The sequence below is a fragment of the Sapajus apella genome, unplaced genomic scaffold, assembly GCF_009761245.1.
Source record: "Sapajus apella isolate SASKATOON/1434 unplaced genomic scaffold, GSC_monkey_1.0 scaffold2, whole genome shotgun sequence".
Classification (NCBI taxonomy): Eukaryota; Metazoa; Chordata; class Mammalia; order Primates; family Cebidae; genus Sapajus; species Sapajus apella.
Genome location: NW_022436942.1, coordinates 35,511,193 through 35,532,117, shown reverse-complemented (window position 1 = coordinate 35,532,117; position 20,925 = coordinate 35,511,193). Strand labels below are relative to the sequence as shown.

General features: G+C 34.3%; 1 protein-coding gene across 4 annotated transcripts in view; it reads left to right on the top strand.

Annotated features, from left to right (window-relative positions):
- Positions 1-20,925, top strand: part of OSBPL8 (oxysterol binding protein like 8) — a 166,859-nt gene that overhangs the window by 73,235 nt on the left and 72,699 nt on the right. For 2 of the 4 annotated variants that reach the window (XM_032296193.1, XM_032296210.1), the window contains one exon: positions 9,197-9,334. In XM_032296193.1, coding sequence (XP_032152084.1) covers positions 9,197-9,334 — 138 coding nt within the window. The remainder of the gene's footprint in view (positions 1-9,196; positions 9,335-20,925) is intronic. The other 2 variants (XM_032296219.1, XM_032296197.1) reach the window with 1 other exon arrangement.

The window sequence follows — 20,925 nt, the reverse complement described above, 5'->3', positions numbered from 1 at the left end:
ACTCTTTTTTGTAGTATTTCTTCCTACAGTTATTACAAGGCATAGATGTAGCACAAGGATTTCACTGCCATTTGAAAGGGAGAAACACTTTTCTCAGAATTTTTACATAATCATTTGAGTATGAAAATTGTTTCATACTTGGGTATTTTAGAAGTGAAACAGGTTTTGCCTTAGGGATTTAGAAGATGTGTCCTTGAAGATTATATCCAAATCACCTCAACAGATTTTACTGAGAGCTTTTTGGGGCAGGGAGTGGCAGACACTGTGCCAACTTTTGGAGATACATAATGAATAAAACATGATTCCTGCCCCTAAAAATTTTTATAGTCTAGTTAGGGAGTAAGAGGGACAATTTTTATATTAAAAATCATAGAATTGCTGAGGTGAAAGGAACCTCAGATATTATCTAATAAAGCATTAATTTTGTAGAGGAGAGCCTGAAGCTAGGATAGCACAAATATCCGAGAAGTTGGAATTGGTTACTAGTCCAGTGTGTCTTCCTTCTATTGTTATTCAAAAATAGAAGGAAGCTGTTTGTTTGCTGCATTCAAGTATAACTAAACAGCTAAAATTTGACTGTATCATTAATAAGGTGAAGATTTTAATTTTATTGATTAGCAATATAGGAAATTATGTTGATTTAGGAAGTTTTATTCTTCCTAAATTAAATTCTTAATTATCTGATTATTGCAAGTCAGTTTACTGTTCTGGGACTTATATTTCATTGATCTAGGAAAGGAACTGAATGAGATAATGATAAAGGTTTCTTCTAACTATAAACATTTTTAGTCTAGATCAGTTGCTGTTTCTCTCTAACTGGTTGTAGTATGTATGTATTTTGTTTTCTAAAAAGAGAGGATTTAAAGTAATATGCTAAATTCCTTTTTTTAATTCTTAATTTTTAGAGACAGAGGACTCACTTTGTCACTCAGACTGGAGTACGGTAGCATGATCATAACTCATGCAACCTTGAACTTCTGGGCTCAAGGGATCTTCCTACCACCTGAGTAGCTATGATTCCAGGCTTGTGCCACCACACCCAATTAATTTTTAAAATTTTTTGTAAAGATGTGGTCTTGCTATGTTTCCCAGGCTGTTCTTGAACTCTTGGTCTCAAGTGATCCTCTGCCTTTGTCTCCTGAAGTGCTGGGGTTTACAGGTGTGAGTCACCGTGCCTAGCCCATTTTTCATTCTTAAATTCAATAATTCACAATATTTTATAAATACTATTTATTATACAATCATCATTAGGAGTAGAAATCTTTAAAAAAAACACAAATCTCAAAATGTTGTTTTTGGTTTTCTTGAGACAGGGAGTGCAGTGGCACAATCACAGCTCACTGCAGCCACAGCCTCTCCCAGACTCAGATTATCTTTCCACCTCAGCCTCATGAATGGCTGGTACTACAAGCATGTGCCACCACACCCAGCTAATTTTTTTATTTTTATTTTTTGTAGAGATGGGAGTTTCCCTGTGTTGCCAAAGCTGATCTTAAACTCTTGGACTCAAGTGATCCTCCTGCCTTGGCTTCCCCAAATGCTGACATTGCACGCATGAGCCACTGCACCAAGCTTCAAAATATTTTTATGTTTTGTTGTTCAACCTTGTGATACTTGGCATTATGATTTCAGTGGATTCTTCAGTTTCTTCAATTACCTCGTATATTTAGACATTGACTCAGGTGAACTGAATGGCACTGCTGAGTCTTATAAATAGAATAGCATTTTAAATATTAACTGAAGTATTTTATCTTGGGAACAGGGTTTTTATAAATGGAGATCTTTTTTACTTGGAATAGAAGAAATTTACTTAAGGTTATATATTTCAAGCATATATAAATAAAAATAGACAACATAATATTAGAGATGACTTCAGAATATACTCTCCCAACTATTAAAAAGCTGGAGCTGTATAGTCATTTATTAGAGACCATATGTCTTTTAAAGTGAAGTACAGTTGACCCTTGAACAAGACAACTTTAAACTACACGGGTCCACTTCTATGTGTATTTTTTAAAATAAATATATTGGAAATTTTTTCTGAGATTTATGACAATTTAAAACTCACAGATGAACTGTGTAGCTAAGAAACAGAAAAAATAAAGGTTTGGTGTATCATGAATGCATAAAATTATGTAGGTACTAGTTTATTTTCTCACTACTCTAAAATATACACAAATCTATTACAAAATAAAAATTTATCAGAACTTTCACACAAACTGTACATGATGCTATTCCCAGTTGAGAAAAATGTCAGCAAATATAAAGATACAGTATTAAATCATAACTGTATAACATTAACTAGTACATATCATACTACGGTAATGATTTTCTAGCCACTTCCTGTTACTACAATGAGCTCAGGTGTTGCGAATATCATCTACTTAAAATGCTGTGTGACGCTAATCATCTCTGCATGAACAGTTCTTTGCTCCAGTAAATTGCATATTGCTTTAGAAAGTCATTTCTTACAGTTCTTATCTATTTTCATCATGTTTCGTGCAGTATTCTAAACCTTGAATAACACTATGAGACCCATATGAAGTACCACGAGTGATGCTTCAGGTGCTCCCAAGAAGCAGACAAAGGTCATGACAATACAAGAAAAAGTTTAATTGCTTAATTTTTTTTTTCTTGTTTTGAGATGGAGTCTCGCTCTGTAGCCCAGGCTGGAGTGCAGTGGCGTGATCTTGGCTCACTGCAACCTCCGCCTCTCAGGGTCCTGGTTCAAGCAATTCTCCTACCTCAGCCTCCCAAGTATCTGGGATTACAGGCACGAACCACCATGCCCAGCTAATTTTTGTATTTTTTAGTAAGAGATGGGGTTTCACCGTGTTGGCCAGTCTGGTCTTGAACTCCTGATCATGTGATCTACCTGCTTTGGCCTCCCAGAATGCTGGGATTACAGGCATGAGCCACCGTGCCCGACCTAATTGCTTAATATTTAGCTGTAGATTGTGGTCTGCAGCTGCGGTTGCTGCTATTTCAAACTGATGATTCATCTTGTAAATAGATGGCATAAACATGGTATCAGTAAATACAGTATAGTACTGTAATTGTATTTTTTTCTTATGATTTTCTTAATAGGATTTTCTTTAGCTTATGTATATACTGTATTACATAATACAATATGTAATGCATATAACATACACAATATGTTAATTTGACTCTTTGTGTTATGTATAAGGTTTCTGGTCAACAGTAAACAGTAGGCTATTAGTACTTAAGTTTTTGGAGAGATGAAAGTTAAATTTACTTTTTTTTTTAATTTTTTTTTTTAGACGGAGTCTTGCTCTGTCACCTGGTGCAGTGATGTGATCTTGGCCCACTGCAGCCTCTGTCTCCCAGGTTCAACCAATTATCCTGCCTCAGCCTCTTGAGTGGCTGGGATTACAGGCATGTGCCACCATACCCAGCTAACTTTTGTATTTTTAGTAGAGATGGGTTTCACCATGTTGGCCAGGCTGGTTTTGAACTCCTGACCTCAAATGATATGCCCGCCTCCCAAAATGCTGGGCCCCCATAATGCTGGGTCTCTTAAAGTGCTGAGATTACAGGCGTGAGCCACCACACCCAGTCCCTAAATGTACATTTTTGACTGCTTAAAGGTCAACTGTAATTTCATGGTACTTGATTAGTATCTGTACTATTGAGTGAAAAAAACTACGTGCTTACACTGACATTTAAATTATTGGAGTATTTAAGAAAAGGTATACCTTAGAAGAAAAAGAGGCATTGGATTTATATCCAGATTATTATTTATGACTTTAAAAAATTACTTCACCATATTTTAACTTCCACTTAAACGCAGACTTTGAAACTTGTAAAATTCTTCAAATTTTATATTGATGAATTGAATTTGGAAGGTAAAAGATGTTAGTTTTGGATTCATGTTCTCAGAAGATGCAGCAGCAGGTATGTTAATTATATTTACTATTTCAGTGTCATTTCTACTTTACTTCTACTTGAAGTAGAAACAGCAGAGGGCACTGTAATGTTATCTTTGGTAGGTGAGTCAGTGAAACTGCACTGGAATCACACAGTGATTCATTTGCCAAATATCTATTCAGTCATTTAGAGGGTATTTAGTGAGTATCAGTTATATGCCAAGGGATACAGAAATAAAAGTCACTGTCCCTCTTAAACTTATATTTGAATAGTCTACTATTTTATAACTGATACAGGACGTCATAATGATTTTTATATTCCTCAGCCTCTTTTGTCTGTATAGTTGCTAATGCTTGTGAATGGGGTGAGGGAAAACAAATAGACAGATGGGCTGTCTGGGTTTTTTTGGTAAAGAGGTGTACTCTGTATAATGCTGTTTCTGCATGCTCTCTTCATGATTATCAAAATCCTGGGTGAATAGAGCTAACTTTACACTTCAGACTTTTAAAGTTATTCAAGACATAGACACCTAAGTTTTACTGATAGAATACTAAAACCTACATTGATTCTGATAGTAGTTCTTTTAATGTATTTTAAATTAGCATTAAATGTTCTGTCTGATTACATACAAAAGAATATGTGTCATATGTAAATGGGAGCATAATTATACAATGAGCACTTACTGACCTATCACTCAGCTTAAGAACTAGAATCTTCTATATATCTTAGGTCTTTCTATCTGCTGCTTTTTTATCCCTGAATCTTCCCCAAGAGAGCATGAATAGATTGTATTTTTTTTTTCTTTTTATTCCTTGCTTTTTAAAAAATACATTTTTAATTTTTAATTTTTTAGTCACATATGTATTACTAGATTTTGCTTGGTTTTTAATTTTAAAAGAATGGCATCATGGTTTATATAATTTTCTAGGATTTGATTTTTGTAGTTAGCTTTTTTTTTTTTTTTTTTTTTAAAGAGACATGTCTTGCTCTGTTGCCCACGCTGGACTGCATTGGTGTGATCACAGCTTACTGCAGCCTTGAACTCCTGGGTTCAAGTGTGCTCACACCTTAGCTTCCCTAGCAGATGGGACTACAGATGCCTGCCATGCTGGGATTGCAGCGTGAAGTACCACGCCCAGCTAACTTTTAAAAAAGTTTTTTTTGAGACAGGTCTTGCTATGTTGCCTAGGGTAGTCTTGAACTCTTGGCTTCAAGCAGTCCTCCTACCTCAGCCTCCTAAGTAGCTGGAATTACAGATGCAAGCCACTATGCCTGGCTCTAGTTAACATTTTATTTTCAGTATTCAAATATGTTATTTATAGAACTAGATCATTCCTTTTTAGTGCTATATTTTCATTATATGCATATACCACAATTTGTTAAAATTCATTTTTTTTCAGCTGATGAATATACTGTTTTGGTTTTTGCTATTATGAACAGGGTTGCTGTGAACATTCTTATTCTTTTTTTTTTCCCATTTATTTATTTTATTGCATTTTAGGTTTGGGGGTACATGTGAAGAACATGCAAAATTGTTGCATAGGAACACACGTGGCAGTGTGATTTGCTGCCTTCCTCTCCATCACCTACATCTGGCATTTTTCCCCCTGCTATCCCTCCCCAGCTCCCCACCCCCCACAGTCCCTCCCCTATTTCCCCCCAACTGACCCCAGTGTGTAGTGCTCCCCTCCCTGTGTCCATGTGCTCTCATCGTTCAACACCCGCCTATGAGTGAGAACATGCGGTGTTTGATCTTCTGCTCCTCTGTCAGTTTGCTGAGAATCATGGTTTCCAGCTTCATCCATGTCCCCACAAAGGACCCAAACTCATCGTTTTTGATGGCTGCATAATATTCCATGGTGTATATGTGCCACATTTTCCCTATCCAGTCTATCGTCGATGGGCATTTGGGTTGGTTCCAGGTCCTTGCTATTGTAAACAGTGCTGCAATGAACATTCGTGTACACGTGTCCTTATAGTAGAACGATTTGTAATCCTTTGGATATATACCCAGTAATGGGATTGCTGGGTCAAATGGAATTTCTATTTCTATGTCCTTGAGGAATTGCCACACTGTCTTCCACAATGGTTGAACTAATTTACACTCCCACCAACAGTGCAAAAGTGTTCCTACTTCTCCACATCCTCTCCAGCATCTGCTGTCTCCAGATTTTTTAATGTTCGCCATTCTTACCGGCGTGAGATGGTATCTCAATGTAGTTTTGATTTGCATTTCTCTGATGACCAGTGATGATGAGCATTTTTTCATAGAACATTCTTATTCTTGTATCTTGGTACACACCTGTATGAGTTTTTCTAGATACCAAGAGTGGAATTGTTGGATCCACAGAGTATTCAGTTTTATATAAGAAGCTCAAATTGTTTTCTTAGTGCTTGTATCAACTTATACTCCACTGACAGTGGTTAAGGCATCTCGTTGATCCCATCCTCTTCAGTACTTGGTATTATCAGACATTAATTTTTGTTAATCTTACTGAATATAAAAATTGATTATTATCTTGATTTGTATTTGCCTCATTGCTAAAGGGGATGAACATCTTTTCATACATTTATTGCCTGTTTTCATTTTTCTTCTATGAATCACTCTTCAAGTCTTTGCCCTATTTTGCTATTATGTTGTTCTTTTTCTATTGATTTATAGAAGTTGTTTTTTAAGAATATTCTAAATAATAACCTTTTGTTAATTATGGGTGTTGGAAATATCTTGTTTTGTGCCTTTTCAGTTTATTATACCTTTAAATAAATTTATAATTTTAATATTGAACTTACTGATTTTTTACTTTTTTGGTTAGTGCTTTCTTGTGTCTTTTTAAGGGAATCTCTGTCTCAAGTTTATGAAGATATTCTCTTATTCTAAAGGTTTTCAAGTATTGCTTTTTATATTATGTCTGTAGTCTTCATAGAACTATTCTTTGTGTGTGGTAAGAAGTAGAGTTCTATCTACTTTTCCAATAATGATGACCAGTTGATAACCTCATATCATGAACTGAGTAATTTATTTTCCCTATTTCTGTTGTATATCTGGGCTCTATATATATGTATATGTGTTTGTTTCTGAAAGCTATCTGCTATGCTCTTTAGCTCTCTCTGCATCAGTACCATACATTTAAAATTATTTTTTATAATTATCTTTAGGAATCAAATAAATCTTGGATTTAGTAACTGATAGAGACACCATATACTTTATGATATTTTATAAAAATATAAAGTTGGTTGATTGATTTATTCAACAGAATTTTATTGAACATCTTTAGTATGCTAGGAAGCAACACCTTCAATATGGCAGAAAGTTTACCAGGATCTCAGAATTTATGGGAAAATAAGGCAGACAAAACTTCCTTTCCTCACGGAATTTAATGTTTAATAACATAAATAAACTATATCATTTCTGATAATGATAGGTGCTACAATGAAAATCATGTAAAGTGGTAGAATAACTGTAAAGTGGTTGGTACTAACACTAAAAAAAAAAAAAGCTAAATTGTGCTGTGTTAAAATTAAGAATGTATCAAAAAGCATTATGAAGAAACCAAAGGGCTTTTCTGAAGAGATGACATTTGAGCCCAGACAACAAATGAGAGGAGCTAATAATGTGATGACTTGGGGAAGGAGTATTCCAGGTAGAAGGAGCAAAAGATATAAAGCCCTGTGACGGGGCAAGATGGCCTTTCTTGAGGAAATAACAAGATGATTATGGCAGGAGCCAAGTGAGTGATAGGAGAGTGGTAGAGAATGAGGTTGGAACAAGAAGCAGGCCAGACTGTGTTGAATCTTCAGGTTATGGATTTTATTGTAAATGTAATGGGAAGCCAGTGAGGATATTTCTGCATACTGGAAATCTAATTTGTGATTTAAAAAGATCTCTTGGTAAAAGAGAAAAATAAAAACACATCTAAGGGTTTGGCTTGAGAAAGTAGCGGGAGGGGAGTAGTTATGGCACAGACTGAGACTGGGGAGAGGCAGGTTTGGAGGATGAGCAGAATCAAAAATTATATTCTAGATAGATTTGAGATGCCTATAAATAATTAAGAGGTGGTTATAAAGCAGGTGGCAGTTGGGTATGTGAGTTTCAGTTTAGGGGGAGATAAAAAGTTGGGAGTCATCAGTCTATGGATTTTTTAAATTGCCTTGGAAAAATGATTTTTTATATTTTGTATGAAAAGTGTAAGTGTTTTCATATTTTTACTTTGGAATCTAAGGAGCTGCAATAAAATTTTTAAAACTTTATTATAATAGAAAACATATTAAACTAATTTGATTTAAAAGATGCGATTATAAAAATGCAGATGTGAAATTATGAATGTCTGTTGAAAAATGGGGTCTATTGAGATGGGATTTCGCCATGTTGACCAGGGTGGCCTTGAACTCCTGACCTCAGGTAATCCACCTGCGTTGGCCTCCCAAAGTGCTGGTAAATCAGCGTTTCTTAAGATGAAACTCAAGTTTTTATAGGCCAAAATTACAGAAACATAAAATGAAAGAATATGGAGATCTTCAGGTACTTTGAACTTGCAGTTTGCCCTGTTTCTTCATGGAGTGTTTTCACTTTGTTTCCTCTCTCTGAAACTGAGAATTGCTCTCCTGTATTAGATTAGTAAGTTGGCCAAATGGGTGAGAAGCAACTTCAAATCACTACTTAAATTGGTTATTGGGACAGCAAGCTCTAAGAGACAGGCTTTGGGACCAAATGTTTCTGAGTTAGAATCTTGTCTCTATTACTTTCTATTTAACCTCCGGCAAGGCAGTCTCTGACTTTCAAGTTTCCATCTTTCTAAAACAGTTACCATACTGATTTTCCATGAAAAATTAGAAATCAGAGTAGACATTCTGGTGAATGTCAAATATCATTTTATACTGCTAATAATTTGTAGTTTTTCCGATTACTAATGAGGCTGATATCTTTATATGTTTATTGACCATTTGTAATTTTTTTTGTGTGAAATGACTATCTTTTGCTTATTGTTTTGTTGGTAAATATAGAGAGTAAATAGCCCAATGAAAGGCACACAGAAAACCTTAGGGTGCCTTTCATTATCAGCTGGATATATATTTTCATTTTTATAATGTCTGTAATTTGTATATTTGACTCACACATACCTGTCAATTTTTCATGGATCAATAACAAACCAACAAGAAAACAAGATGAGAATTTATTAAAGGGTTGAGTTGGTAAAATGAATATAACCACCAAGACCATTTCAGTTTTGATCTTATTCCATGTTATTAGCTATAGTATTATGTAAATCTATGACGTTAGTACTAATTATTTTTCTCTTCTTCCCTTGAGCTGTTGTAGCAAATAGTGACGAATCTCAACTTCTGACACCAGGAAAGATGAGTCAGCGCCAAGGAAAAGAAGCTTATTCAACGCCAACCAAAGATTTGCATCAGCCATCTCTTAGTCCAGCAAGTCCTCATAGCCAGGGTAGGAAGTTGTGGTTTTCATGTTTTGTTTTGTTTTTGTTTTTGGAGGGGAGGAGGGAGAATGACATTTTGGGACTATCTTATTATTATTATTTTTTTGGGGGGGTAGTACTTAGGAGTGCAATTGCTAAGTCATATCGCGAGTATTTATTTTACTTTATAAGAAATGGCCAAACCGTTTTCCAAAGTAGTTGTACCATTCTTACATTCCTCATAGCAATGTGTGAGCAGTCCAGTTGTTCTACATCATTGATCTTTTTTATTTTAGCCATTCCAGTAGGTGTGTAGTGGTATCATATTGTGGTTTCAGTTTACATTTCCCTCATTGTTAATGCTCATTGGCCACCTTTGACATCTTCCTTTTGCAGAGTATCATTTCATATTTTTGCCCAATTGAAAATTGTCTTGCTTGTATTATTACATTTTAAGGATTCTTCAATACATTTTAATATCATTTTGATAACCATGTGTATTGTGAGTACTTTCTTCCAGTCTTGGCATGCCTTCCTATTTTCTTAATGATTTCTTTCAAAGAGTAGATGTTTTTAATTTTATTGAGGCCCAATTTACCAATTTTTTTTTCTAGGATTCAAACTGTTTTTTTCCTATTAAATAAATTTTTGCCTAATGTTGCAAAGGATACTTTCTGTGTTTTCTTTTAGAAGGTATAAAGTGTCAAGCTTCTTATTTGCCTCTTTATTTTCATTCTTATTTTTGCCATCCTAGGTTAGAGTTCTCATTTTATGCCTGCATTACTGAGTGGTACCATAGCCTCCTAACTGCTATTAGAACCTTGCCCTACAACATACCAGTTCATCTTTCTTAACAAAACAACTAAACACAACATTATTTTTTTTTTTACATATTTTGGTGAGATTATGATGGGTTCAGGGTTCTTATAGGTGTACATGACCAGAGAACACATGGGTCCTATGAAGTAGATCTCTGAGGAAAAATAATATGAATAAAAAAGAAATAAAAAATTTTAAATGAAGGTACCACTTTTTATTATTAAAGCTTTTAATTTAAAAACTAGCGAGATGCCTACATTTATGTCACTCTCATTCTCAAAAAGACATCGACTTACTGTTGCTTAGAGCAGTAGCACCTAAGTCTGCCTGTGTCTGAGTCGCCTGGGAGCTTGCTTAGATACAGATTTCACCCCACCCTTTCAGAATCTCTAGGGTGAGGCACAGTAACATATGTGTTTATAAAGCTCTCCAAGTGTGTCTGATGTAGCAACATTTGGACCAGCAAGTAGAATCCAGAAAATGAGAGCATAAATTTAGGCTTCATAATCTTTAGTAGTCAAGGTTCTTAGTATGACTGATTTTACTCTACTATTCCAGTTTCATCTTGTATTTCTCATCATTATGGATCCAGCTAGATAGCTTTCTTCACTGTTGCCCAGCGAGACTGTACTTTTATTTGTCCTTGTCCTCTACTGTGAAATATCCTTCTCCCTTCCCCTTGCATATCCAAATACTCCTCATTCTTGAAGGTGTAGTTTAAATCTATTCTCTTTCATAAGGTTTTCTTAGGTGATACTGTTATCTCTGATTTCAAAATTCTTATATCATTGCTTTGGTGATTTCACAATGTGCTGCTTTATATTATTATTATAATAGGTATGTTTGATTTCTTCAAGCAGTTTTGTAAAGAGAGTTAAATGCGTTAAATTACATGCATAATGAATGATTGCTTAAAATCAATTTAAGAATTTCATCTATTCTCATTATTCCTGTTTTCTGGCTGAATCTCTGTCATGCATATTGACTCATACCAAGTTAATGTACCTCATCATTCTTGGAAAGTAATTCTTAAGTTTTTTTGTACTCTGGTTTCTTACTGACATTTTAAGATGTTTTTTAAGAGTTGGGGAGACTCTGACTCTCCTTATTAACCCCACACATGTCAAAATACATTTTTATTTGTTATATGTTTAGATTATCATGAATCAGATTATTCAAAAAATTGTGTATTTTCCATATTGTTTTCCTTATTCAAAGACTTAATATCAGTTTACTTTAAGATAATTTTACCTTAAGTACAATTATAGTCTCTTAAAGAGGATGGTATTTGTTTTGACTTATTTGAGCCTAACATATTTCAATTGTTTATTAAGAAAGGCAGATACGTAAGGGCCAGGTGTGGTGTCTCATGCCTGTAGAACCAGAACTTTGGGAGGCCGAGGCAAACAGATCATCTGAGGTCAGGAATTGGAGACCAGCCTGGCCAAGGTGGTGAAACCATCTCTACTAAAAATACAAAAATTAGCCAGGCATGGTGCATGTCTGTAGTCCCAGCTACTCAGGAAGTTGAGGCAGGAGAATCACTTGAACTTCGGAGGCAGAGGTTGCAGTGAGTCAAGATCGCGCCTGTGTGTACTCCAGCCTGGGTGACAGAGTGAGACTACATCTCAAAAAATAAAAAATAAAAAAGAAGACAGAAATGTAGATTATTAGGCTCACTTCAACTCCTCCGCGTTTACATAAGGACAATGCCAAAGGAGCCTGGAGACTAAATTATAGCTCATCTCATGGGCAAATAGGTGATTTCTTCTGTGTCATGTTTGAGATTATCAAAGCTTCATGAATACTGTAACTTGTCTTGTAGCTACTTTTTCATTCTTGGTTGTAAAAAGCAATTTTTTAAAAAACCATCTTTCAGTTGTAGTGCTTTGTGAGAGAATATATAGTATTGCTTTAGTATAACTTAAATGAGTCCATTTCAAACTAATCTTTAAATGTTTAAAATTTTAAAGCTTTTAAAACAAAAACTTTAACCTGCTTAATCAGTTTTATCAAAATTAACAGACCATGCTTGGTTTACCTAGGCTTGAATTAAAATATCTGTTCTTAGTTTTGTGTCTGTTATCCCTTAGTACATTCTCTTAAACCGGCAAAGTCCCTTCATTCTAAATGCTTTAGCAGCACTAAAAATATGATGAGTCTGTATCCACTATTTAATAGGAAACTTCGAAGGAGATTTTCTTTTATACAATTTACTAATGTGAAGATACTGTACCAGATTCCCCAGGGTGACAGTGTTAGACATTACTGGTATGATCTGGGGTGACTAACACAGAGTACCTTCATTTAAGTGGTTCACAGATAAAAAAGATCTAGAAATCACTTTCCTTCATGAATCGAAGCAGCTCCTCCTGTCTTGGTAAGACACATCTAGTGTCAATTCTGAACATATGTGGGACTATACACATATAGCAAATGTGTTTTTGAATATGTTGCATGTTGGAAAATTGTTTTGCCTGAAAGAGGACTTGTAGTTAGACCCACCCCTCTATTATCTTTAATTTTCCCCCTCAAATGCTGTGCTTTGGTTTGCAGCCAGAGGTTGTTTTCTTTAGAAATAATATAATTACAGATTATGCTCATTTTCTTCTAAGTTTTAAAATCCTTAATGCATTAAATATCTGTAATTTAGATTTCAAGTTATTTTTTAAGATATGGTTGTTTTCTGTTTTGAAGTTTCTTGTCTTTGGTAGTTGCTTCATAGAGCTATGAAAATATCTCTTGAATAATGAAAGAGAATATAATATTTGGCAAATTCCGAAAATAAAAAATATTTTAAAATCTCTTATAAAATGTTATGGTATCTGTGTTCAATTGTTCCTATATTCCTACAGGAGAAACTGAAATACTTTGAAAGCCTTTTTGGAAAAGTAAGAATGAATAATTCAGCTTTGTTTTAAGTATCTTTACAAAGATGGGATATAGCTGTCTTATTCTTGCCAGGCCTTATCAATTGCCTCTTTAACAAAGCAGAAACGTGAACATTAAGAACACCAAAGAAGTTTTTTAAATAATTTTTGTGGGTACATGGTAGGTGTAAATATTATGGGGTATACGAGATGTTTTTAGACAGGCATGCAACACCTAATCATAACATCATGGAAAATGTGGTATGCATCCTCTCAAGCATTTATTCTTTGTGTTACAGACAATCTGATTATATACTCTTTTAGTTATTTTAAAATGTACAATTAAATTATTATTGAATATAGTCACCCTGTTGTGCTATCAAATACTAGGCCATATTCATTCATGCCCTTTTTTTGTACCTATTAAGTGTCCCCAGCTCCCCCCACCCTACCCTCTCACTACTCTTCCCAGCCTCCTGTAACCATCCTTCTACTCTATATCTGCATGAGTTCAAGTGTTTTTATTTTTAGATGTCACAAATAAGGAATATTTTTTCCTTGAAAAAATATTCTTTTATTTACATATTTTAACTTAAATAATATAGCATTTAAAAATTATCAGCTGTTATCTGTACTCATTTCTCAGCTCTTTTCTGTTGGGATTTAACCTTCTTTCTTTTGCAAGTCTGACAGATTGAGATCTCCTTTTTAGCAAGAGTGGTAAAAGTTTTATCTGTAGAGTTGACTACTACAATTTTCTCCTTATCTGAGGCCTAGAGAGGACTGTCTATATTTTTAATAAATATACAACCAAGTACTATCAGTAAAATTTACTAAGTAGTATTTGCATAATTTCTGAGAGAAAAAGTCTTGTAGAAAAATTCACAGAAATTTTTAATATTTTTTTAGTTGTTACAACTTTGAACATATATACATTTTATTTACAAATGAAACAATGAAATTTTAACAAGTTGATCTCTTTCTAGGTAAAGGAAGGATTTTTTTGACAGATGGTCAAACATCCTCTGGGAAATTCAGTATTTTTTGAGTCTGCTCTATTAAGCTGGTTTTCATTTAGGCTGTTTGTAAATAGTCCTGTAGTGGAACTCAAGAACAAAGATGATTTTCGCAGCTCCTGCCTTCACGAGTTTAATTTGTAATTGGGAAATTTAGGGGAAAGAGATAGGGAAACAGTGTAAGGATATATGAAAGCTTAATGTAAGTGAATTTTCAGTTTCAGTAACATAGCAAAGTAGATGTTCAGAGAAAGTCCTTCTAGTAAGAATATCAAAATATTAAGTACAATGTCTTAGAAATTTAAAATGTGAATTGTCAGTAAAATAAAGGAATTAATAGGACGGACAGAATTATTGAGAAAGTGGGACTCCAGAGGTAATGAGCTCTGGAGCCAGCATCTGCTAATTTCTGAAGGCCTAAAGCTTGAGTTTTAGCAAGAGAAAGGAGTGAAAGACTGTGGTGCATTCATGAAGGAGATTTGGATTGAAGATCTCTCCTCATAAAATTAGAAATCCTGAAGGGTAACATACTTAGTTAATGAATTGGAAAACATGCCCACAGAGGAAGACTATATTTGCCTATCTTGGTCTTGATTCTAGGTGAAATGATGGGAGAGGAGAGTCTTCCTTGAGAAATTGTAAGCAAAAGCACATATTTATATGGTTTTGGGGTCAAAATCTATATTATCTCTCTGACAAAAACACCCCTCCATTTAGTTTAAAATAATTTTGGGTTATTAGTGTACACAAGTGCCTGAGAATTGACACAGATCTTCTTTAGAGAAGAGCATTTTAAACACAGACCTCAATGAAGTACACATGAGCTCATAATTTAAAATCAGTAATTAAATCAAGATACCATTATGCACCTGTAAGAAAGAATAGCTTAAAATCCAAAATGCTGTCACCATAAGATGCTGGCAATGATGTGAAAAAAAAAAAAATCAACACATGGGATAACAAACCATTATCAGAGAGAATCCACATAAAGTACCTACTGTGTAGTTGTATAAAGTCTGCATCAGTTGGAACTGTCAGTTACAGAATGAAATTTAATAGGTGAGAGTCATTATTAAGAGAGAGATTGCTGAGGATCTTTCAGAATTCATGAAAGACAACAACTGTCTGTTAAAGGAGGCCCCACAATTCCCAAGCAGGAACTCTAAAAAATAATAGTCTTAATGCTGATGTTTGGTAAGAAGAAAGGCTCAGAAGTAATGAACTAGAAAAAGAATAATAGAATAAACCCAAAGTAAACAGGGGAAGGAAATAATAGTAAAAATAGAGATAATAAGTTAATTGAATAGAAGGCAGATACAGTTGAGATCAGGAAAGATGATGGTTTTTTGAAAAGGCTAATAAAATTATCAAACCTTTGGCAAGCCTAAGGGGAAAAAGAAACAGGAATGAAAAAGGGACACAACTAAATATATAATTAGAAGTTTAAAGGATATTATAAACAACTTTGAGCCAATACATTAAAAAATTTTATGAAATGAACAGATTTCTAGAAAGATTATTTCCCAAAACCAACTCTGTAATTAGGAAATTTTAGTAATCATTAAGGTAAACTAATTTGTAACACAGATTACTTATACAAAGAAAATATGTAACTCAGATAGGTTTACAAACAAATCCTACCAAGCCATTGGGGAAAAAAAAATAAATTTACTTTCACAGTAGTAACTCCATTAATTCAAAAAACACTCTTTCCCCCAACACGTACATATTTTGGCATCTCTGAAATTGAGTTGAATCTTTAATTGATGGTATTTTACAGTCTCTGTTGGTTATTGTTGTTAAATACTTTTTAAATCAGTCTGAGTTTGGGATGTGTACTGTATATCTTATAATTGTCATCAATCTCTCCACCTTCCCCTGTATTTTATCACCTCTCTGAAGTCAGGAGTATACCATGTAGTTGGTGACATCTTAAAACTGATAAAATTAAAAAAGTAACATTCCTTGAATCAGGCTTTTATCTAAGAAGCAGACAAGGACATTGCAAGAGAAAAAAATTATAAGACATTACTTCTTCATGAACCTAGATGCAGAAATTAAAAAATTATTAGCAAACTGAATCTAGCAAGGCAGGCATTGTACTCACATCAGGGTTGTTCCAGGAGTGCAAGGATGGATTTGATACTAGAAAATCTATGATTTCCATTTAACACTTTAACAAAGAAGTAAAACTGTATCATCCTACTAATAAAGAAAACATGTTTGAAAATTTTAACATCTACTCATGATAAAAACTCTTAGCAAACTAGGAATAAATGGGATCTTTCCTAACCTTGTGAAGTTAGAATCTAGAACAAGAAAAAAGTGTGGACTATTTACACTTCATTTAAAATATTTTAAATTTAGCCAGTGAATAAAAAGTAAAGGAAGAAACAAATTATTCTTTGTTTGCAGCTAATAACTGTTCTGTACAGACCTCATAATTGGCATAGAAATTATTAAAATTATTAAGAAGTTAACCAGGCATGGTGGCATACACCTGTAGTCCCAGCTACTTGGGAGGCTGAGATGGGAGGATTGCCTGAGTCCAGGAGGTCGAGGTTTCAGTGAGCCATAATCACACCACTGCCCTCCAGCCTTAGGGACAGAGTGAGACCCTGCCTCAAAAAAAAAAAAAAAAAAAAAAAATTACTAAGAAGTTACAGGATATATGTGAACTGCAGTTCTGTGTACCCAAAACAAGTGGTTAGCGAAATGTGATTCAAGATACATTACTTAAAATAACAGAAAATAAGATATGCAACAATAAGTCTAATGAGACGTGAAATTATTTTATGTAGGAAAGTATGACATTAAGATTATGTGTTCTAAATAAATAGATCATGTTTATGATAGGAAAGTCCAACATTATTCTAGTGTGACATCACTTCTCATTGATTTTATAGGTTCAATGCATTTTGAATCTGTATCTCAACAGGATTTTTTCAAAGTACTTGAAAGGCTGCTTCTACTTTGTTACATAGGATATCTTTTTCCACCCCTGTCCTGTCAGCCTATGCATATTTTTAAATCTAAATTGAATTTCTTGTAAACAGCATATAGTTGGGTCTTGTTTTTTTATTCATTCAGCAACTCTCTTTTGACTAGGAAGTTTAGTCCATTTAACATTAAAATAATTATTGATAAGTAAGAACTTATTCTTGCCATATTGTTCATTGATTTCTATGTGTTTTGTAGTTCTCTTCCTTCCTTTCTCTCATTGTCTTCCTTTGTGGGTGTTTTTTTGTTTGTTTGTTTGTTTGGGTTTTTTTTGCAGTGGTGTGCTTGCTTTTCTCTTTAGCTTTTTAATCTGTGTATTTTTTTGTGTATGATTACTGTGGTATTCACACAAAATATTTTATAGTTACAGCATTCTATTTTAAGTTGATAACAAACTGCATTTGTCTACAGGTACTCCACATTTTACCTCCTCCCACCTTATACCTATGTAATGATGTCACATTTTACTTCTTTCTGTATTATGTTCTTATTAATCAGTTTATGTCATTATAGTTATTCTGACTACTTCTGTCTTCTAATTTATATACTAGTAATAAAAGTGATTTATTTACTACCATTACAGAATGATAATGTTCTGTATTTATGTTTACCTTTAGCATTCAGATTTATACATTCATATGCTATTATATTGTTGTTTAGCACCTTCTCATTTTAACTTGAAGAACTCTCTTCGGCACTTATCGTAAGGCAGGTCTAGCAGGGATGAACTCCATTCATTTTTTGTCTGGGAAAGTCTTTACCTTTCATTCTTAAAGGGCAGTTTCATGTTGCAAAGTGTTCTTGATTGGCAACATTTCTTTCAGTACGTTGAATATATCATTCTACTCTCTTCTGGCCTGCAAGATTTCCATTGCAAAATGTTGTATATAGTCTTACAGTGTTTCCATTTTATATGACAAGTTGCTTTTCTCTTGCTGATTTCAGAATTTTCTCTTTTTGTCTTTGACTTTTGACAGTTTGATTATAGTGTGTCTCAGTGAAAATCTTCACGTTTAATCACCTTAGGGTTCTTTGGACTTCATGGAGCTGCATATTCATTTCCCTCTCAAGGTTGGGAAGTTTCCTATCATTATTTCTTTAAAAACTTTTTGCCCATTTCTCATTTGTTGCTGTTTCTGAACCTTTCACAATGTGTAAATAGATTTGCTTGATGGCATTCTATATATCCTGTACACTTTCTTCACTCTTTATTATTATTTTTTTCTTTTTGTTCCTTCCTCTGGCTAATTTCAGATGAACTGTCTTCAATGAAGTTCACTGATTTTTCTGTATGACTTAGTCTTCTGTTGATGCTATTGTATTTTTTCATTCAGTCATTGCATTCTTCAGCTCCTGGATTTCTGTTTGGTTCTTTTTTTATGGTTTGCGTTTCTTTGTGAAACGTATCATTTTGTTTATGTATTGTTTTCCTTAATTTTTCTATCTATATTTTCTTGTAGCTCACTGAATCACTGAAAAATCGTTTTGAATTCTTTGTGAAGCAGTTCATGATGTTTACTTAGAATTGGTTACAGAACTTTATTTGCCTTTTCTCATCATGTCCTGTTTTTCTGATTCTTTATGATTCATGTAGACTGAATGTCTGCATTTCAATGACCAATGCCTCCTCCAGTCCTTATAGACTGAATTCAACAGATAAAGACCTTCTTTTGCCATTTTCCTGGACTCATGGTACTACCTCTGACATTGTGATTGAGTGATGACTGGAGCTGGTTCTGTCAAATCTGCTGTTGTTGAGGCTGTTAACCTGGGGCATGGGCAGATGTGGTTCCTGGTCAAACAGGCATATCTCTGGAACTGCAGTTGAGCAGGGCTGGAATCATGATATAGGGCCACTTTCAGAAGGGCCTCAGTCAGTTTTGTAGATGGTAGGCCCATTAAGAGGAATGTGGTTGGGTATATTACCACTGTGTTCCCCAGATAGGTTACTCAGGGGACAGGATTGTCTTTGAGGTCTAGCGTGGGGCTGGAGCTGGGTCACGGCTGTTTCAGGAGCTGTAGTTGTGTTGGAAGTCAATGGGCCTGTTACCAGGGGTGCCAGTGGGCATGGTTTCTACCAAGTGAGTTTCGGAACAGGCAGGACTCCCTCTAGACCATGAAATCAGTAAGGCTACAGCCAGGTCACAGCTGGTACCATCTTTTTAAAAAAAATCCCTTGTCTGTGAGTCTCACCTTACAAAAAAATGCTTGATGCTGGCATTTGTGTTGGCTGACTTAGGGAAAGGGGAGAGAAAGTAAGCACTATTCCCATGGCTGAATTCTAATTTTGTCTCTGTTACTCATTTACTGTGTGACCTTGAATATGTACCTCTCATCTAGATTACCTTATCTATAAAACAAGGATACTCCTTTTGTATGTCACATTGTTACTTGAATTTATTGAGAACATACACAAAAACACTCAGGAAAATTATTTAATTATGAGGTAGTATTTTGATGGTTGCATGGATAGGTACTACCAGCACATTTTTAGTTAGATTTTTGTGAATAGCCTATTCACAAACCTGTGAACAGATTTTTGTTATATGAAACCTAAGCCTTTCATATAACGTTTAATACCTAGTGGGAATAGTGTCTCTGTGTTTCAGTTAACATATGATGAACATGTACTCATTCGCATTGAAAGCTGAGTAAGAGCAGAAACTAAGGTGCCTAACATAGTTGTGCCTAACATAGTTCTCAACACATAGTAGGTGCTCACTAAATTTTTATTAAGTGATTTTGTTTATATATGCAAAATTATAAAGAACTTTTTATCCAGAGGAAAGTATGGTCTTACACTTCTTGCAGTGAATATGAATACATGGACAAGAATGCTATGTAATCTAAAATTGTTTTAAACTCTCCTTTTATTTTTGTATGTGTATTTACATGTGCTTTCATGCTGATAATGGAGAATCTGCAGTAATGTTTTCTGAGGAATTGTAGGATGATAAGATTGCTTGGTATAATTTTCAAGCCATGAAATTATTAGTAAGATTTTGCTAACTACCGCTAAGAAACTACTCTGCTCTATTAGAGGATAGAAATTGATAGAGATCCTTATCGTTGTGTTTTCTATTTTAAAGCAAAGGTCATTATCTCCCATCTTGATTTATATGCTCCCATTTTGGTTTATATACTCCCATCTTGATTTATAGATCATTTTAAGGTTATGAATAGACTTGTTTACTAAGCCTGAGCTGCTCTAATGTGTCAACTGTATTCTTACTTGACTCATATGTTCTATAAGGAAACTTACTGCTGAATTTGTATAGTACAGTCTTCAGATGTTTAGTTCATTTTATGGAGTAGTGGTTCTCTATGTGTCTGGACATACGCTTTCTTAAATTCTTGTTGGTTGATTTTTGTTCTTAATCGTTTGATCTTTCTCAAACATCCTACTGCTTTAAGGATTTAAAAATCTCTTAAAGCCTACATTTATTATCTTGAAATTAAAGATAAAATGTGTAACTTTTACAGTGCTTTCATCCTAATGTAATTCAATGTATTTTATCATGAGTGTGCACATGGAATTTTAGAGGATTTGAAGGGCTTTTTTCCCCCAAATACTAATTAGGTTATTTCAGACTATCAGCTATACTTGCCATTCATTTTTTTTTAAAACAGAGATGGTCTGGAATTTGTCCAGATATCTTGTTAAAGTTCCAATTTTCCAATGAAATATCTTCCTCAGTCTGAATCTTTTATCTTGATAGAGAGAAACATAGGCTGGGCATTTTCTCTGGGCTTTTAGCAGATTCTGGAGAACCTTATTATGACCTTTTATGGTATTTGCCTCAGTTTTTCTACCATTTTCGAGTGAAAAAAGAGCCAATAGACCATATATGATATGTGTAGTTGGTCTCTTAAGTGGCAAGGTGGTAATAACATTTTATAACAATTTTTTTTTAA